Consider the following 21,885-nt stretch of genomic DNA (forward strand, 5'->3'; position numbering starts at 1 on the left):
GTGGGGATTTTCTAGTGTTCGCTCTTGGCAACCCAGAACTCCATCAAAAGTATTCTCTCTGCCGCTTGTGTAGCGTCTCAAAACGCATCACGGAGATGGAAAGGGACCCAGGCTCTCCCAGGGTGCTTCACATTCTCCTAATTGCCTCTAGTGTGGCTTTTGATGATGTTTGCGACCATACTGGGGCCACTCTCTTGTCTTGGTCTCTTTGGCTGCGCTGGGATGCCGTTGGGCTCCGGATGTAATTAGTGCTACAGTGTAGCAAAGCTGGGCAGGGCTGCCTAGGTCGGCCAATCATGTTCTTATCATCGGGAGACTGTTTTCTCCGGGGAGGTAATAAATCCCCCTTTTTGACATGCTGCATTTGCTCTGAATACACACAAGGAGAATAGACACGGATTTCTCTCTTCTCCATTTCACACCATAAGCCCGTAACAAGTCTAGGCAGATCATTGCAGCTAACTCGCCCTCACTATTTCTTTAAAGGATAGGTTTGCACTCTTCCACATTCAGCAGCCGAGGAATTTGGAATTTCATAGGTATTTGCACTGGAATGCTATGCGGACTGCGAGGCATATAGTGTATATGTGTATAACGACGGTCATGGAATTTGGCCACCATGTGTTTGTCAAGTTAAAATACAGCCCTTGTGCGGCCACGGTAAATGTCTGTAGGAAATGAAAGTGTTTCATGTGGTTTCATTTGTTTGTGTGTCACACATTTAGCTGAATAAAGGACACAGTGAGTAAATATATAGCCCTCCAAGTTTCTGATTTCTTAGTTTCTCTCATTGAGGCATTACGAAGGAATGGGGCGGCAGGTAGCTTAGTGGTTAAGAGCGTTGTGCCAGTAACCGAAAGGTCGCTGGTTCTAATCCCCGAGCCGACTAGGTGAAAAATCTGTCGATGTGCCCTTGAGCAAGGCACTTAACCCTAATTGCTCCTGTAAGTCGCTCTGGATAAGAGCGTCTGCTAAATGACTAAAATGTAAAAAATGAATTGAACAGAAGTTCCATTTAAATAAATACAAATCTCTACCATAACAATTGCTGGAGAAAATGTAATTCTGTCATTGCTTCGTTATAGAATCCGGAGAGTAGAAACCTACCACTCTGCTGTAATTACCGCACGTGTCATGTTGTCTTCGCTGATCCCAGTTTATGGAGTGAGCGTGTAACAGTGGATGGGATTCCTAATCAAATCAAGGACTTGAAATCCCCCCATGGATCCCCGGAATACTTCACATACAGTATGCTGCATACACAAAGCTTCATTTACAGACAGTACATTTAATCACAGGTTTATTCTGGCACACAATGGAAAGCTTTTTTGATTATGAAGCTAATCTGGCTGTTGTAGGGTCAGAGTGAGGCCGCTGCTATGTGTGTATCTGCTCTGGCGATGTGTCTCACTGACATGGACTTTGCATATCCTGAATGCCCTTGAGGCAAATCATAGTGGACAGCCCAAGGGTTGCATAGTGGCTGTTATGGACATCCCAAGGGTTGCATAGTGGCAGAATAGAAATAGGGCATCAGAGGGCCGGGGAAGGTGCTGAGAGGAGAGAGACATCATGCTTACATGGTATCCAAGCATTCAACTCTGGGTTTCACTCGTATGGCCATACTACAATATCCACTCAGTGGATGAGTAGCTATAATCACCTGTGCCAGTTCAATCACCAGTGTACGTTTGTTGTGGTCAGAGAGCTCATTAGAGAGCATCAGTTGAATAGGTTATCATGAAATATCTGTCAGGGCCTGGGTTAACCCTATGGAGGATCTTTGATGTGGAGAGCAATACAACTTCCATCGGATTTCATGAGTCATTGACTGACAGTCCATAAAAATCCCACAAACATGGGGTTTGGTTCCAAAAGCTTAGTACCCCCATTATTATATCTACAATATCCAACAGGTGGTCCTACACTTTCGTAGGGGTTGGACAAGAGCCACCAGTCAAATAGTCTAACCATATGATATGAATAGAACTCAGATGATGCTTTGATCCTGAACATTCTGACTGTTCTCTACCCGTGAGTATCTCAAGACATACGTTGACATTTTGACCACAGAATATCAAGGCTGTTTCATGGGTCCTTTTCAATGTGTTTTGTTGTCCTAAGCTATGATCTGAAACTGCCTAGTGAAAACCAGACTAGATGCCTTTTTCACAACATCAATTTTCAACGCACTTGATCACTCTGTGGCTCGTCGGCCACCCCCTATAGGGTCTGAAACTTTTCTTTAGCATTGACAACACTGCAGAAAATAGGGGGCGGTTTCCTGGACACAGATAAAGCCTAGTCCTGTGCTGATGCAGATATTTCAATAGAGATTCCAAGACTAGTAATAATCTGTGTCCAGGAAACCACCCCTAGGTGTTTTTAGCAACGCTGATGCATTTACACTGAACAAATATATAAACACAACATGTAAAGTGTCCAATGTTTCTTGAGCTGAAACAAAAGATCCCAAAAGATTTCCATACGCACAAGAAGCTTACTTCTCTCACATTTGGTGCACACATTTGTTTACATCCCTGTTAATGAGCATTTCTCCTTTGCCAAGATAATCCATCCTCCTGACAGGTGTGGCATATCAAGAAGCTGATTATACAGCATGATCATTACACAGGTGCACCTTGTGCTGGGGACAATAAAAGGCCACTCTAAAATGTGCAGTTTTGTCACACAACACAATGCCACAGACGTCTCAAGTTTTGAGGGAGTGTGCAATTGGCATGCTGTCTGCAGGAATGTCCACTAGAGCTGTTGCCAGATAATTTAATGTTAATTTCTCTACCATAAGCCACCTTAAACTTCGTTTTAGAGAATTTGGCAGTATTTCAACCGTTCTCACAACCGCAGACCCCATGTATGGCGTCGTGTGGGCGAGCGGTTTGCTGATGTCAACGTTGTGAACAGAGTGCCCCATGGTGGCGGTGGGGTTATGCTATGGGCAGGCATAAGCTACGGACAACGAACATAATTACATTTTATCGATGGCAATTTGAATGCACAGAGATACCGTGACGAGATCCTTAGGCTGATTGTTGTGACATTCATCGGCCCCGTCATAATGACCAAACGTCCTACCCACCGGCACAGTAAGTTGATAGGGAATTGTATTTAACTTCTGGCTTCTCATGGAATGTTTTTGTGCAAGCCTATACAATTGAAAGCAACGCTAGCGTATGTAAATACACCCACCTTCCTAAAAACACCTATGCAGACATCTGCTTCACCAGCACTCAAGCAAATGAAGATAACACTGATGGAGGCTCGTATCCCCTGCACTTGCTCAGCGACTGGGCAAACATTTGGGTTTCCATGACAGTTTTATCTACTTGAGACACATGAGTGATGCTGTGTTTATTTGATGTCTGGCGTTAGGTTATTATTTTAAGTCTGGTGATATACTGACGTTATGACTGAAGAGGAGCAGACATGAAAGTAAGGGAAGAAGGCAAAATAAACAGATAATTGACATTCCATGGCCTCTGTCAAGCTGGGACCTCACATCTAGACAAAACAATACAAGTCTGCTGTCTCTCCTGTTGTCTTCCAGGAACCTGCTGTCTGATTCAGCTCTAACAGGACGTGGTTTATCTTAGTCTTCACATCACTGTCACAAAGTTATCATAAGGAGCTCGACAACAAAACGTTTCTGGATTGATGCATATTACTTGCTGTACTGAGATGCCTCAGATGTAAGAGGGATGTCAGAAGTTGACAACCATGATTGTGTGTGAGAGAAAGAACCAGAAAGAATATATAATATAATTTAATATCTGTATAAGATGATAATGATGGGAGGATGGAAACCTGGATAACAGGGAGCTTGTGGTCTTTGGCCAGCATATGGGGACACTGGTGAGAGGTAATGTGGTCCATGGTTGTGGCATGGACAGTCTGTGGTCTCTGGTCCGTGGCATGGACAGTCTGTGGTCTCTGGTCCGTGGCATGGACAGTCTGTGGTCTCTGGTCCGTGGCATGGACAGACTGTGGTCTCTGGTCCATTGCATGGACAGTCTGTGGTCTCTGGTCCGTGGCATGGACAGTTTGTGGTCTCTGGTCCGTGGCATGGACAGTCTGGGGTCTCTGGTCCATGGCATGGACAGTCTGTGGTCTGTGGTCCATGGCATGGGCAGTCTGTGGTCTGTGGTCCATGGCATGGGCAGTCTGTGGTCTGTGGTCCATGGCATGGGCAGTCTGTGGTCTCTGGTCCGTGGCATGGACAGTCTGTGGTCTCTGGTCCATGGCATGGACAGTCTGTGGTCTCTGGTCCGTGGCATGGGCAGTCTGTGGTCTCTGGTCCGTGGTCTGTGATCCGTGGCGTGGGCAATGTGTGTCTTGTGCGACCCCACCACTCCAGAGCTAAATTACCACTAATACCTTTAATGGCCAAATGACCAAAAGCAGTGTGCAGTGCACTAAATAGGGAACGTTTTTTTTTTTTTGACGCAGACCATGTGATTGGTGGACACCTTGCTTAATTTCCCCATGGGAGTCATCTAGAGTTAAACTAGACCCTTCTACTGAGCAACAATGAAGTCATTTTTTGATGTTCCAGACATATTCTCCTGAGTGGCGCAGTGGTCTAAGGCACTGCATCGCAGTGCTAGCTGTGCCACTAGAGATCCTGGTTCCGGGAGACTCATGGGCAGCGCACAATTGACCTAGTGTTGTCCATGGTAGGGGAGGGAATGGCCGGCAGGGATGTAGCTCAGTTGATAGAGCATGGCGTTTGCAACGCCAGGGTTGTGGGTTCGATTCCCACGGGGGACCAGTATGAAAGAAAAAAAAAAAAAAAGTATTCACTAAATGACTAAAATTGACTAAAATTTAAATGATATTGCTATATACTATATTTCTGCTGCAGAGGGACTAGAGAGCATGAGAAAAACAGTATTCCTTGAAATAAACGTGCTTAAAACATGTTGGTTCACTATTTAAAAAGAAGATGGAGAGTTTTGGCACAGGTAAAGCTGACTAGCGTTTTGCTAACGCTGCCTACCTTGGTGCAGGTAAAGCTGACTAGCGTTTGCTAACGCTACCTACCTTGGTGCAGGTAAAGCTGACTAGCGTTTGCTAACGCTACCTACCTTGGTGCAGGTAAAGCTGACTAGCGTTTGCTAACGCTACCTACCTTGGCGCAGGTAAAGCTGACTAGCGTTTGCTAACACTACATACCTTGGCACAGGTAAAGCTGACTAGCGTTTGCTAACGCTACCTACCTTGGCACAGGTAAAGCTGACTAGCGTTTGCTAACGCTACCTACCTTGGTGCAGGTAAAGCTGACTAGCGTTTGCTAACGCTACCTACCTTGGTGCAGGTACAGCCGACTAGCGTTTGCTACCTAGCAGAAGGCACCGCCATTGGACGGGATCTCTATCGCCAAGGTTACAATTGGTTGTGTGAGGAAACTCTTGTCAGAAGTTGAGTGACAAGGTGAACCCCTTGAAACCAACCTCCCCCTTCTTTCGATGTATCCTCAATGTGGTCTGAGACCTGATAAACCTTCCTTGTGTTTTAGTCCCTGATAGCCCTGTCTTTTCTTCTAGCATGGCCTTGTCAATGCCCCATGTCAATCCCAACAGGAGATCCTGCGATATCAAATCCTTACCAGTGTTCACATGCTCCCACACGGCACTTGCCTCTGTGATACACTGCAAAGCAAAACATATTATAATATAAATTCAAAAGCATTAAGTATGGTGATGTTATATTTACATTCATAGCATGTAAGACACGATGTCCATTGTCCACTCATCTTTAGCCTTCAGTGATCATCATCCATATGTATTGCTGCATTAACATGGATGATGTCACGGATAGCACATTTGGAGTGCATTGACTTAATGCATGACCACATGTAAATCTGCCCAATAACTCTCATTGGTTTCTTGGAAAGCATCCAGGAGATGTCGCAATCCACGGTCCGCCCTCATGAGGGGGGTGTGGTGCGACCTCGGTGAGAAGGTCCCCAAGGGCTCAGTGAGGGGGTGTGGTGCTGTGTTTACAGTCGTTTCCATCTCACTCTCTCTCACACACACACACACACACACACACACACACAGTCTGTTGTTCTGGACAGGCGCTTCCTGCTTGGCACGGTGTTTCCTGTGCTGAGCCTGTTGATGGAAAGTGTTTTTTATCTCCCTCCATGATGGTGTTGGAGAACACTCACCATCCAATCTGCTTCCTCTGCTGACCTGGCTGCTGCTAGGGAACACATTGTTCTGGGAGTCTTTATTTACACCCAATTTTATGAGCACACACACATATTTTGGGTCGCTTTCAGACAACAAACTCAGTTGAACACCCTATCAACACATCCCTGCTACTTTCCTTACATAGTATAATCTCTCCTTATCTGAAAATCACCCTTTTCTATGTAATATCGTTGTGGTAGAATAGAGGCGTATAAAAATATGGGCGTCCGTGACGTTCCAGTAAAGCTGATGACGATAAGAGGTGTCAACACCTCTACTGTGTTAGAAAGAGAATGCAGGATTGTGTGCCTCCTGGTGCCTCGTAGATTTGGGGGATAAAATATCCTACATATCTGCCTGAGAGTATCACTAGTGCCCTACAGCTTTAACATTGCAGATAGATTCTGGGTTCCACCAATCCAAAGTTTGGACACACCTACTCATTCAAGGGTTTTTCTTTATTTTTACTATTTTCGACATTGTAGAATAACAGTGAAGACATCAAAACTATGAAATAACACATATGGAATCGTGTAGTAACCAAAAAAGTGTTTAACAAATCAAAATATATTTGAGATTTGAGATTCTTCAAATAGCCACCCTTTGCCTTGATGACAGCTTTGCACACTCTTGGCATTCTCTCAACTAGCTTCACTTGGAATGCTTTTCCAACAGTCTTGAAGGAGTTCCCACATATGCTGAGCACTTGTTGGCTGCTTTTACTTCACTCTGCGGTCCGACTCATCCCAAACCATCTCAATTGGGTTGAGGTCGGGGGATTGTGGAGGCCAGGTCATCTGATGCAGCACTCCATCACTCTCCTTCTTGGTAAAATAGCCCTTACACAGCCTGGAGGTGTGTTGGGTCATTGTTCTGTTGAAAAACAAATTATAGTCCCACTAAGCGCAAACCAGATGGGATGGCGTATCGCTGCAGAATGCTGTGGTAGCCATGCTGGTTAAGTGTGCCTTGAATTCTAAATAAATCACAGACACTGTCACCAGCAAAGCACCCCCACACCATAACACCTCCTCCTCCAAGCTTTACGGTGGGAAATACACATGCAGAGATAATCCGTTCACCCACACCGTGTCTCACAAAGACACGGCGGTTGGAACAAAAAATCTGCAATTTGGACTCCAGACCAAAGGACAAATTCCCACCGGTCTAATGTCCATTGCTCGTGTTTCTTGTCCCAAGCAAGTCTCTTCTTCTTATTGGTGTCCTTTAGTAGTGGTTTCTTTGCAGCAATTTGACCATGAAGGCCTGATTCACACAGTCTCCTCTGAACAGTTGATGTTGAGATGTGTCTGTCACTTGAACTCTGTGAATTATTTATTTGGGCTGCAATTTCTGAGGCTGGTCACTCTAATGAACTTGTCCTCTGCAGCAGAGGTAACTCTGGGTCTTCCATTCCTGTAGCGGTCCTCATGAGAGCCAGTTTCATCATAGCGCTTGATGTTTTTTGCGACTGCACTTGAAGAAACGTTCAAAGTTCTTGAAATGTTCCGTATTGACTGACCTTCATGTCTTAAAGTAATGATGGACTGTCGTTTCTCTTTGCTTATTTGAGCTGTTCTTGCCATAATATGGACTTGGACTTTTACCAAATAGGGCTATCTTCTGTATACCACCCCTACCTTGTCACTACACAACTGATTGGCTCAAACGCATTAAGGAAAGAAATTCCACAAATTAACTTTTAACAAGGCACACCTGTTAATTGAAATGCATTCCTCATGAAGCTGGTTGAGAGAATGCCAAGAGTGTGCAAAGCTGTCATCAAGGCAAAGGGGGGCTACTTTGAAGAATCTCAAATATAAAATATATTTTGATTTGTTTAACACTTTTTTGGTTACTACATGATTCCATATGTGTTATTTCATAGTTTTGATGTCTTCACTATTATTCTACATTGTAAAAAATAGTAAAAATTAAGAAAATCCCTTGAATGAGTAGGTGTGTCCAAACTTTTGACTGGTAACCCTGCGGGTTACGCCTAATACCTCTCCCCTGATTGCAGTAAACTAACGGACAACAACACTTCTACTGCTACCTACAGCTATTTCTGCTCCCATGTGTGGTACATGTAGTTAAATAATGATACATACAGTGAGGGAAAAAACTATTTGATCCCCAGCTGATTTTGTACATTTGCCCACTGACAAAGACATGATCAGTCTATAATTTTAAATTGTAGGTTTATTTGAACAGTGAGAGACAGAATAACAACAAAAAAATCCAGAAAAACGCATGTCAAAAATGTTATAAATTGATTTGCATTTTTAATGAGGGAAATAAGTATTTGACCCCTCTGCAAAACATGACTTAGTACTTGGTGGCAAAACCCTTGTTGGCAATCACAGAGGTCAGACGTTTCTTGTAGTTGGCCACCAGGTTTGCACACATCTCAGGAGGGATTTTGTTCCACTCCTCCTCTCCTCCTCATCTTCTCCAAGTCATTATGGTTTCGAGGCTGACGTTTGGCAACTCGAACCTTCAGCTCCCTCCACAGATTTTCTATGGGATTACGGTCTGGAGACTGGCTAGGCCACTCCAGGACCTTAATGTGCTTCTTCTTGAGCCACTCCTTTGTTGCCTGGGCTGTGTGTTTTGGGTCATTGTCATGCTGGAATACCCATCCACGACCCATTTTCAATGCCCTGGCTGAGGGAAGGAGGTTCTCACCCAAGATTTGACGGTACATGGCCCCGTCCATCGTCCCTTTGTTGCGGTGAAAATTGTCCTTTCCCCTTAGCAGAAAAACACCTCCAAAGCATAATGTTTCCACCTCCATTTTTGACGGTGGGGATGGTGTTCTTGGGGTCATAGGCAGCATTCCTCCTCCTCCAAACACGGCGAGTTGAGTTGATGCCAAAGAGCTCGATTTTGGTCTCATCTGACCACAACACTTTCACCCAGTTCTCCTCTGAATCATTCAGATGTTCATTGGCAAACTTCAGACGGGCCTGTATATGTGCTTTCTTGAGCAGGGGGACCTTGCGGGCGCTGCAGGATTTCAGTCCTTCACGGCGTAGTGTGTTACCAATTGTTTTCTTGGCTGGGACTATGGTCCCAGCTGCCTTGAGATCCTCCCGTGTAGTTCTGGGCTGATTCCTCACAGTTCTCATGGTTTCAAGTGCTGATCATTGCAACTCCACGAGGTGAGATCTTGAATGGAGACCCAGGCCGAGGGAGATTGACAGGTCTTTTGTGTTTCTTCCATTTGCGAATAATTGCACCAACTGTTGTCACCTTCTCACCAAGCTGCTTGGCGATGGTCTTGTAGCCCATTCCAGCCTTGTGTAGGTCTACAATCTTGTCCCTGACATCCTTGGAGAGCTCTTTGGTCTTGGCCATGGTGGAGAGTTTGGAATCTGATTGATTGATTGCTTCTGTGGACAGGTGTCTTTTATACAGGTAGCAAGCTGAGATTAGGAGCACTCCCTTTAGAGTGAGCTCCTAATCTCAGCTCGTTACCTGTATAAAAGACACCTGGGAGCCAGAAATCTTTCTGATTGAGAGGGGTCAAATACTTATTTCCCTCATTAAAATGCAAATCAATTTATAACATTTTTGACATGCGTTTTTCTGGATTTTTTTTTGTTATTCTGTCTCTCACTGTTCAAATAAACCTAACATTAAAATTATAGACTGATCATTTCTTTGTCAGTGGGCAAACGTACAAAATCAGCAGGGGATCAAATACTTTTTTCCCTCACTGTATATTCCTAATTTCCTAATTTTTCAAGTGCTGGATTTTCACCCACAGCGACCAATCCACCATTCATTCTGATATTAACTCCAACCCTTCTGTACAATACCAATACATCCCTCCATTTTACTGTGATGTCTTACGAGGGTCTTGAACCTCTCTATTTGTAACATTTAGACCGATAGGATTGACAGCCGTCCCATATAGATTGCAAAATAGTTGGGAAGAGATTTTTGACGTACCGATTCCATGGCATAGTGTTTATGAACTGATACGCAAAACGATGCCGGATTCAAAACTTAGAATTGTTCAATTTAAATTATTATATACAATTCTTGCTACCAACATAATGTTATTTATATGGGGGATACAATCTTCCCAGCTCTGCAGATTTTGCTGCGAGGGGTTGGAAATAATAAAGGGAAATATATTTTTTAAAAGGATATGTGTATATAAATGTATGTGTATGTGTGTATATATATATATATGTATGTATATATGTATGTATGTGTATATATACATTTGCGTGAAGAAAAAAAAAACATATGGGGGATTGGAAGTGATGCAGACAATTACATTGATGGAAGTTGATTAAAGCTGATCTACCCCCCTAAACAATAAAAATAAAAATACATTTAGACCGATATTCCCCTAAAAATAAATACTTTACCCAAGAGCATAATGATATTTCTCATTGACCTACTGATCGTGGTTTTTCAGATCCCCTAACAGCAGTGTTTGTAGGTCAATCTGAACACAGACATTATGGCTCAACGACCATTCCTGAACCTCTCGAAAAGCAAGCCACCGATGGACAGAAAATATGCTCTATTGATTCTGTTGCCTCGTGGCAGAGTCTGCACACTGACTGTTCAATATATTAAGCATTCTTTTTGCATTATAAAGTATGTAATATAAGTTTAAAGTTTAAAGTTAAAAATGTTTAGTTTCTAGTTTTAATGTCACATGCACAAGTACAGTGAAATGCCTTTCCTGAAAACTCAAAACCCAACAATGCAATAGTCAATAACAATGTAATACTAGAAAAAACACACAACAAATATGAAGAACACAATAAGTAAGTAAGCATACTATATACAGTGTCAGTTCCAATACCATATTTACAATGTGCAGGGATTCTGGAGTGATGGAGATAGATATGTATAAGGGTAAGGTGACTAGGCAACAGGACATAAGATAAACAGAGTAGCAGCAGCTTGTATGTGAGTGGGTGTGCATGTTTGTAGAGTCAGTATAAATGGATGTGTTTTATATGTCAGTTCATAGACCCGATGCCAAAGTATTGGGACATCAAAGACCTGTTCTTAACTGACTTGAATTTTATGCGGCATTGCTGTCAAACCTTTTGACTTTAAGTGAAACTGATACATTTTTCAATTTATGCTAAGAATTTTTAAGACATTTAGGATTATTAAAGGGTGGCAGACAGACTAATTCTTTCATTTCTTTAAGGAATTGCCTCTTCCAATTTTGTGGCAGAGCCGCGATGAGTTGGTTATAATTTTGCATTGAGAATACACCTCTAAACACTGTTAGTTGCTTGTGTGACATAATTTTACCGTCCTTGTTTACACTGTACTTCATAAATATTATACCCTTCTTATACAAATAGTTTTTTTTTCCTCTATCAGTACATTGGAGTTTAGCAATATTATTTGCTGTAATCTTTGATATTCCCTGCGAACAGTCACTTACACAGTGCCTCTGAAAAAGAAAACACGACACCTCTGTGGAAGAGACAAACATCCGCTTCATCCTTCAATGGAGGACAAGACGTCCGGAATGTTATGTCGCGTCGTCAACTCATCTCACACTCAATGGTGGGATGTGGGAGAGTAGTTATTGCCTACCTGAAGACACTCACTGTTGTCAATGTAACCAACAAGTAACCAGTCAAAGTTCCAATAAATGTGTTGGGTTGAAATTGTTTTTTGCGCCCGCTAAAACACAAAGGCTGACCCTGTGGGTTAAGAGGTTGTGGCCTGTCTGGCCCCTCAATGATCCCTGGCTGTGCACCTGACCTCTTCACCCCATCCCAGCCCTGGTTCTGCTCGCCACACTGCCCTATTCAAATCTAATTGTTTTAATCTCTGAGTACTCCAAGTCTGACTACTTCCTTTATAGATTTTAATGTATGTTTGTATTGTTGTTTCAACATTATTGAAAAACTGTTAATGTATTTTGACTAACTATCTAGAACATATGTGTTGAATGTTTTATGTTGTCAATTAAAATCAAACAATGAATGGGTCTCTGTTTTGGCTTCTCAACTTTAGCTGCTACTATATCACATTAAGAGACCCTTCTCTGACCCCTTACCCATTGTCCTTCTCTGACCCCTTACCCATTGCTCTTCTCAGAGCCCTTACCCATTGCTCTTCTCTGACCCCTTACCTATTGCTCTTCTCTCTGACCCCTTACCCATTGCTCTTCTCTGACCCCTTACCCATTGCCCTTCTCTGACCCCTTACCCATTGCCCTTCTCTGACCCCTTACCCATTGCTCTTCTCTCTGACCCCTTACCCATTGCTCTTCTCTGACCCCTTACCCATTGCCCTTCTCTGACCCCTTACCCATTGCCCTTCTCTGACCCCTTACCCATTGTCATTCTCTGACCCCTTACCCATTGCCCTTCTCTGACCCCTTACCCATCGCTCTTCTCTCTGACCCCTTACCCATTGCTCTTCTCTGACCCCTTACCCATTGCCCTTCTCTGACCCCTTACCCATTGCCCTTCTCTGACCCCTTACCCATTGCTCTTCTCTCTGACCCCTTACCCATTGCTCTTCTCTGACCCCTTACCCATTGCCCTTCTCTGACCCCTTACCCATTGCCCTTCTCTGACCCCTTACCCATTGCTCTTCTCTGACCCCTTACCCATTACCCTTCTCTGACCCCTTACCCATTGTCCTTCTCTGACCCCTTACCCATTGCTCTTCTCAGACCCCTTATCCATTGTCCTTCTCAGACCCCTTACCCATTGTCCTTCTCTGACCCCTTACCCATTGCTCTTCTCAGACCCCTTATCCATTGTCCTTCTCAGACCCCTTACCCATTGTCCTTCTCTGACCCCTTACCCATTGCTCTTCTCTGACCCCTTACCCATTGCTCTTCTCTGACCCCTTATCCATTGCTCTTCTCTGACCCCTTATCCATTGCCCTTCTCTCTGACCCCTTACCCATTGCTCTTCTCTCTGACCCCTTACCGATTTCTCTTCTCTGACCCCTTACCCATTGCTCTTCTCTGACCTCTTACCCATTGCTCTTCTCTGACCCCTTATCCATTGTCCTTTTCTGACCCCTTACCCTCTCTGACCCCTTACCCATTGCTCTTCTCTGACCCCTTACCCATTGTCCTTCTCTGACCCCTTACCCATTGCTCTTCTCTGACCCCTTACCCATTGCTCTTCTCTGACCCCTTACCCATTGCTCTTCTCTCTGACCCCTTACCCATTGCTCTTCTCTGACCCCTTACACATTGCTCTTCTCTCAGACCCCTTACCCATTGCTCTTCTCTCAGACCCCTTACCCATTGCTCTTCTCTGACCCCTTATCCATTGTCCTTCTCTGACCCCTTACCCATTGCTCTTCTCTGACCCCTTACCCATTGCTCTTCTCTGACCCCTTACCCATTGTCCTTCTCTGACCCCTTACCCATTGCTCTTCTCTGACCCCTTACGCATTGCTCTTCTCAGACCCCTTACCCATTGCTCTTCTCTGACCCCTTACCCATTGCTCTTCTCTGACCCCTTACCCATTGTCCTTCTCTGACCCCTTACCCATTGCTCTTCTCTGACCCCTTACCCATTGCTCTTCTCTGACCCCTTACCCATTGCTCTTCTCTCTGACCCCTTACCCATTGCTCTTCTCTGACCCCTTACCCATTGCTCTTCTCTCAGACCCCTTACCCATTGCTCTTCTCTCAGACCCCTTACCCATTGCTCTTCTCTGACCCCTTACCCATTGTCCTTCTCTGACCCCTTACCCATTGCTCTTCTCTGACCCCTTACCCATTGCTCTTCTCTGACCCCTTACCCATTGTCCTTCTCTGACCCCTTACCCAGTGCTCTTCTCTAGACCCCTTACCCATTGCTCTTCTCTGACCCCTTACCCATTGCCCTTCTCTGACCCCCTTACCCATTGCCCTTCTCTGACCCCTTACCCATTGCTCTTCTCTCTGACCCCTTACCCATTGCTCTTCTCTGACCCCCTTACCCATTGCCCTTCTCTGACCCCTTACCCATTGCCCTTCTCTGACCCCTTACCCATTGCTCTTCTCTGACCCCTTACCCATTACCCTTCTCTGACCCCTTACCCATTGTCCTTCTCTGACCCCTTACCCATTGCTCTTCTCAGACCCCTTATCCATTGTCCTTCTCAGACCCCTTACCCATTGTCCTTCTCTGACCCCTTACCCATTGCTCTTCTCAGACCCCTTATCCATTGTCCTTCTCAGACCCCCTTACCCATTGTCCTTCTCTGACCCCTTACCCATTGCTCTTCTCTGACCCCTTACCCATTGCTCTTCTCTGACCCCTTATCCATTGCTCTTCTCTGACCCCTTATCCATTGCCCTTCTCTCTGACCCCTTACCCATTGCTCTTCTCTCTGACCCCTTACCCATTTCTCTTCTCTGACCCCTTACCCATTGCTCTTCTCTGACCTCTTACCCATTGCTCTTCTCTGACCCCTTACCCATTGTCCTTCTCTGACCCCTTACCCATTGCTCTTCTCTGACCCCTTACCCATTGCTCTTCTCTGACCCCTTACCCATTGTCCTTCTCTGACCCCTTACCCATTGCTCTTCTCTGACCCCTTACCCATTGCTCTTCTCTGACCCCTTACCCATTGCTCTTCTCTCTGACCCCTTACCCATTGCTCTTCTCTGACCCCTTACACATTGCTCTTCTCTCAGACCCCTTACCCATTGCTCTTCTCTCAGACCCCTTACCCATTGCTCTTCTCTCGACCCCTTATCCATTGTCCTTCTCTGACCCCTTACCCATTGCTCTTCTCTGACCCCTTACCCATTGCTCTTCTCTGACCCCTTACCCATTGTCCTTCTCTGACCCCTTACCCATTGCTCTTCTCTGACCCCTTACGCATTGCTCTTCTCAGACCCCTTACCCATTGCTCTTCTCTGACCCCCTTACCCATTGCTCTTCTCTGACCCCTTACCCATTGTCCTTCTCTGACCCCTTACCCATTGCTCTTCTCTGACCCCTTACCCATTGCTCTTCTCTGACCCCTTACCCATTGCTCTTCTCTCTGACCCCTTACCCATTGCTCTTCTCTGACCCCTTACCCATTGCTCTTCTCTCAGACCCCTTACCCATTGCTCTTCTCTCAGACCCCTTACCCATTGCTCTTCTCTGACCCCTTACCCATTGTCCTTCTCTGACCCCTTACCCATTGCTCTTCTCTGACCCCTTACCCATTGCTCTTCTCTGACCCCTTACCCATTGTCCTTCTCTGACCCCTTACCCATTGCTCTTCTCTGACCCCTTACCCATTGCTCTTCTCTGACCCCTTACCCATTGCTCTTCTCAGACCCCTTACCCATTGCTCTTCTCTCAGACCCCTTACCCATTGCTCTTCTCTCTGACCCCTTACCCATTGCTCTTCTCTGACCCCTTACCCATTGCTCTTCTCTCTGACCCCTTACCCATTGCTCTTCTCTGACACCTTACCCATTGCTCTTCACTGACCCCTTACCCATTGCTCTTCTCTGACCCCTTACCCATTGCTCTTCTCTCAGACCCCTTACCCATTGCTCTTCTCTCAGACCCCTTACCCATTGCTCTTCTCTCTGACCCCTTACCCATTGCTCTTCTCTCTGACCCCTTACCCATTGCTCTTCTCTGACCCCTTACCCATTGCTCCGTCTTGCGAGACTGACTGGAAAGGTTTCCATGTTCTGTCAATGATCAACAAGGAAGTGAAGCGTCCTGGTGAGCAGACCTCCCCGCCAGCCACAGGTTAAACGCTGACCTCGGCCCAAAACAGAAAGGAAGGAACATCAGCTCCTGCTGTAGCTACACTCTGCAGGTCGCTCCATGATTGGACCCCCTGAGAGTCAGTCTTTCCACTGTGTGTGTGTGTTATGTAAAAGCATGCCGGTGTGTGTTTGTGTAAGTATGAGTGTGCGTGCACGCTTGTGCCTGTGTCTATGTGTGAGAGAGAGAGTTGTGTGTGTGAGCATGTGTCTGTAAGTGTGTGTGTGTGTGTGTTTCCTCTTTCCCTTGTTAACAATGCAGCTCAGGAAATGTCAGGATAAAGACTGCCAGGCTGTGTCTCTCAGTTCAGTTTGTGTTACTAGTGGGACTATAGCACAATCCTCATGAGCCCCAGGCAAGCCTAAATGCATTATCTGGACCTTACCGGGTTCTGGACCTAAGAGAGGAGCGGTTGTCCTATTGAAAGCTCTGCAATGTCCTTCTGGCTGGTGAGTGCTCTGTTAACCACATTGGAACTGGAGAAGGGTCGTGGATTTGACTCCCTCTTGAGAGGGCTGCGTTCAGTCGGTAAACAACGAGAGATAAACTGCAGCACGGTTTTACGTAACATTTAATCCAATGTTTTAGACGATGGCTTTCTATGTGCAGATAAGCAACGGGATTTTTGTGATTGGATATTGAGATACAAGCTCTTTGAAAGGCTCTGTGCCTTTGTGATTTTTCTCTTTTTAAGTAAACAAAATGAGGACTCAACATGGTACAAGTAAAGGACATTTGTTGAAGATTGTGTCACTGGACAGTTTATCTAATTCAGTGGAATCCGATCTGTGCTTATTAAATCACTCTCAATATTTGAGTTTAATAATGTTCAATTTACATTTTCAAATGGTGTTTTCAAATGTTATCTGGAGCCACTCACCTTTATGTTGTACAGACATACAGCACATTGAACAAAGGGTTTACTGGGTTGTCAACATGTTTGCAGGGCACACTTCAGTCAGTGGTAGGGGTATCTAATAGCTCAAAGGCTTACTGACTACTACTTTTCTCAGTTAACAACATTGGGTTGAGGAAGCCATTTTCCAACACCTCTAACCTGTAATTTCAAGTCTTTTCCATGACTGGAAAAGACCGCAAATAGCATTCGTTGACTTAAACACTTGAAGCTTTTTTGAAATACTTTTATGGAACTCACTACCTGCCCAGGGGTTTCTAACAGAAGCTCCCTTTTAACAGTTAAAAGCTTATCTGTCAAACAAAGCAGATGAGGAATTCCTGATTTGATTTGGACCTCTGTTAGAGTCAAGTGCTCAAACAAAGGCTTGACTGTGTTGTTTTAAAGCCATGGAGATAGAATATACTGTATCTGGTTCTGTCTCTCTCCTTGGATGAGAGGCCACTTGTTGAGAGGTCTGTGTCTCCGTTGTCCATGTCAACCTTCTTCAGCTCTAGAGTAAAGACCCTGTCATGGTTGAGTTGACATACAAAGACAATAGTTTTTTGTTCACTCTGAGAAACATTCAACTACTAAGTGGAGCGGGATTGTGAATTAAATTGTAGTGAATTAATACTGTACACTCTTTGGCTTTCCCCATAGGAGAACCCTTTAAATAACCCCTTTTGGTTCCAGTTAGGACCCTTTTGGGTTCAACAGAGGGTTCTAAATGGAACTCAAAATAGTTATACCTTGAAGCAAAAAGGGTTCTACCTGGAACTAAGAAGGGTTCTCCTGTAGGGACAGCCGCAGAACCGTTTTGGAACCCTTTTTTTCTAAGAGTGTAGGTGCATGGTGCGATAGTTAAAATAGTCTTTGGGATGCATGTCTTGCATTCCCGGTCACAGTGCTTGCTGCGGACATAGAAGTCAACTTTTAGTTGAGTCAGTCACGCTTACTGGTAGTGCTCATGGTATAGAGCCCCTCAAGCGGAGCGTGTCTCCGTCATCGTGGTGGGTAGGACGTCTGGCTACTTAGCGCAGGGGTGCGTAACAGAAAAGTGTACGGTCACAATAGCCACCTCTTGTGACCACTGTCAGTCAGCTAACCGTATGGCTGACCAGCAAGTCAAAACATTTAGCCCAGCCTTTACCCTGTGGTTAGTGTGGTATGCGGGCTCATGCCACGTAATGTGACCTCAAACCAAAAACAACAACAAGGTCAGGTGATTCAGACCCTTTGCCATGAGACTCGAAATTGAGCTCAGGTGCATCCGGTTTCCATTGATCATCCTTGAGATGTTTCTACAACTTGATTGGAGTCCACCTGTGGTAAATTCAATTGATTGGACACGATTTGGAAAGGCACACACCTGTCTATATAAGGTCCAACAGTTGACAGTGCATGTCAGAGCAAAAACCAAGCCATGAGGTCGAAGAAATTGTCCGTAGAGCTCAGAGACAGGATTGTGTCGAGGCACAGATCTGGGGAAGGGTACCAAAACATTTCTGCAGCATTGAAGGTCCACAAGAACACAGTGGCTTCCATCATTCTTAAATGGAAGAAGTTTGGAACCACCAAGACTCTTCCTAGAGCTGGCCGCTCTGGGGATGAACAATGGAAACAGGATGCACCTGAGCTCAATTTAGAGTATCATAGCAAAAGGTCTGAATACTTATGTGAATTAGGTATTTCTGTTTTAAATTTTTAATGCATTTGCAAACATTTCTAAAAACCTGCTTTCACTTTGTCATTATCGGGTATTGTGTGTAGATTGAGAAAAAATATATGTTTAATCAATTTTAGAACAAGGCTGTAACGTAACAAAATGTGGAAAAAGTCAAGGGGTCTGCATACTTTCCGAATGCACTTTACCTAGCCTCTACATTGGAACAGTGGTACAGGGGATCCTTCCCTTCATCCCCAGCCAGCCAGCCAGCTAGCTAGCATTATAGTCCAAACACAGACATGCTTTCCCTTGGGAGCACCTCCTAGGCTTCTCTCAACAACAATGACTTTGTTTCAATTTATAAGAGCAGAGGGGCGGAGGGGGCAGCCGTGGTGTCCGGAGATGAGCTTTAACGAGGGACTCGATAATTAGCTTTGGCCGTTTTCGTCCAGTTGACACGTGCAGTGTGTTTTTTTCTGGGGCTACAGTAGACGTTCATTAAAAGTGTATTGCCTTGGCCCCCCTATAATTGGCCAGTACGTGACGGAGCACCTCAGAAATATTTTTCATACGCATTTTCTCTGCCTTTAGAGGCTCATACAAATAACCTTTCAGCCCTAAGATGGTGAGATCTGAGAAAATGGCTTGTGGAAACTTCATACAGGAACTTGTTTTCATGTTCTTTCTCTCTCCTTTACAACTCCTCAATTTGGGGAACAAAAACACAGCCAATTAGGACTTCATTCAGTCAACACCATGGCCTGGACCACTTCAACCACTTCTGGGGACCCTCCTCTGCAGGCTCATCCAATCCTCAGTCCCCCCTCTGTGTTGCTAAAAGGTGGGACAGCAGCCATTTTAGAATCCGCATGTCCTTTATCTTTCCCCAACCAGGAGAAACGGTATGTTTCACATGTTAAGGCTGTTGTATCACAGCATTGTGGCCATGAAATCTGGGCCTGCCTGAGGTGTAGTCAGGGAATTAGGCTGTGATTCCCAGTGGGGCCATTGTGGTTCTTTGTGGCACTCACTAGGGGTTTGGGAAGTAAATGGTTGGGATTAGTGGGATTTTGTTCGAGGGGTACTTCATTGTACCCCAGCCACCCCTCTTAGCATTCTACCCCCAGACTCACCCCCCAATCTGCCCCACATTATACTTTCGCTGGCCCTATGTCACCCCTCATTCACTGCTCACTCTCTCCAACAAATCAAATCAAATTGTATTTGCCACATGCGCTGAATACAACAGTGAAATGATTACTTACAAGCCCTTAACCAACAATGCAGTTTTAAGAAACATTTGTGTTAAGTAAAAAATAGAAGAAGAAAAAATGAATAATAATAATAATTAAAGAGCAGCAGTAAAATAAATTAACAGTAGGGAGGCTATATACAGGGGGTACCGGTACAGAGTCAAGGTGCGGGGGCACAGGTTAGTCGAGGTAATTGAGTTAATATGAACATTTGGGTATGTGTTTTATATGGGATTCCAGTTTTGGATGGGGAAAAGGTTAGCAATAGTCTTGTCTTGTCGCTTGTGCAGTGGCGTCTATCCGCCTGCTTTAGATAGAGAGAGGTCGATTTCCATCCTCTCGCAAAAAACAAAATGAAAAGTTTAATTTCATTACGACCGTCTTTCTGTCACGCGTACACATTTTGCCAAGCTCTCAATCCTCAAAATGGGCTCCAGGATCAATAAAGGGAGGGGAAGGGTTAATTGCGTACATTAATCACAGACACTTTATTGAGGACCGGGGAGCTGGTGACTTAATTCAAAGCCTAATGTCTTTCGGACAAACGGGTTCTCTGTTGTTTATACTTGCTTATGGACTTCCTTTTTGCATTCAATTTCACCCTGTCCACTGTAATTCATTTGGATGTAAACCGAGCTTTACTATTGCCTTTTTACAGGGCTTGGTGAGAAATGCGTTCCATTTAGACAGTGATGTGTGGAGTGTATGGGGATCTTTAACTAGCCTGAGTATGCACCACAGACTGCATTATGTCACTGGAGCCACCCTCACCTCACCACTCTTGTATTGGCAGGTGAATTATCGGGGAAAATAAGATCTCGCGCGGGGCGCTTTATCACCGGGAGGTCCTAAATGAGCCACTTAAGGGGCCTGTAAAAAACAATTTAAGGAAACCCGGATAGGTTCTGGGATTGGACAAGTGAATTCCTTGTCTGTGTGGTCTTGACTTGTCTCGGTGGTTGTAGTGTTAAGGCTAAATAGAATAGTTGCTGTTTGCTCTGTGCTAGTGGCATCTGAATTACAATCTCCTTTCAGAGGTACAGATGATTGCGATGACCAGGCAGTTAGCATCCAACTATACTTCACCCACCAAACCACCAGCTGTGACCACACTTCTCCCACCTTCTTCCAAAACACCATCATCCACTTCCCATCACATTCTCCCTGGAACAATGGTCCCCCAGCCTCTAGACCAGTTTCCCAGAACAGGCTTGTTGTTTCCCAGAATCAGCTAAAGTGAAACTGCGTGTCCAGAACCCATTGTCTTCCCCCTCTGGAGAGACAGGAACTGTGCAGCATTCAGCATGTCGTCCTGTTCCCTTCTCCGACACATCTCTCTGTCTCCTCACCAGCATTGAGCGATCGCTCCTATCGCAGGCCTTGATCGCATCGCATTCCCCACACTGTGCACCTGATGTAGATCAGTAGTCTCCAGTTGTACATCCTGGGATATCTAGCTTCATCCTAGTTTATTATCAGGTGAGGAGAATACTTCACATCTCTCCTGGAATGGTGGACGACGGCACAGCCATGTGTATATTTATTTATCTAGCTGATCTTCCCGGAAAACTGGAAGGAATCCACCCAAACACAGGGGTTAACTCACAAGGCGTTTCCCACTAAACCTAGGGCTCTTCACTCATTTTGTCCATATAAAGAATGCAAGACTATGTCCTGTGTGGTTGAGTGACAGATGTGGAGAGCTGGAACTAAAAGGCTCAGCTGTTGATTGATATCTCTGGGATTTCTCTTCTCTCCATCTGAGTTTGTCTTTCAGTTGTACAGTTCAGCAGAATTGATCTGAGTGTGGCCAAAGCACATTACATAAAAAATACACATTAAACATACTGAACAAAAATATAAATGCAACATGTAAAGTATTGGTTTCATGAACTGAAATAAAAGAAATGTTGTGCAGAAATGTGTTTAGAGCATTTCTCTTTTGCCAAGATGATCCATCCACCTGACTGGTGTGGCATATCAAGAAGCTGATTTAAACAGCATGCTCATTACACAGGTGAACCTTGTGCTGGGGACAATAAAAGGCCACTATAAAATGTGCAGTTTTGTGACACAACACAATGCCACAGATGTCTCAAGTTTTGAGGGAGCATGAATTTG

The 21,885-nt window shown here is 44.8% G+C and overlaps 1 protein-coding gene across 5 annotated transcripts in view; it reads left to right on the plus strand.

Annotated features, from left to right (window-relative positions):
- Positions 1-21,885, plus strand: part of LOC121536473 (tensin-1-like) — a 318,940-nt gene that overhangs the window by 33,506 nt on the left and 263,549 nt on the right. Inside the window, exon 1 of one of the 5 annotated variants that reach the window (XM_045206743.1) lies at positions 16,254-16,396. The exons of the other annotated variants lie outside the window; for them this stretch is intronic. Within the exon in view, the coding sequence (XP_045062678.1) occupies positions 16,382-16,396 (15 nt within the window). The 5' untranslated portion in view covers positions 16,254-16,381. Of the gene's footprint in view, positions 1-16,253; positions 16,397-21,885 lie in introns of those variants that run through there. 5 annotated transcript variants of the gene reach the window in all.

Source organism: Coregonus clupeaformis, chromosome 23 (assembly GCF_020615455.1).
Source record: "Coregonus clupeaformis isolate EN_2021a chromosome 23, ASM2061545v1, whole genome shotgun sequence".
NCBI lineage: Eukaryota > Metazoa > Chordata > Actinopteri > Salmoniformes > Salmonidae > Coregonus > Coregonus clupeaformis.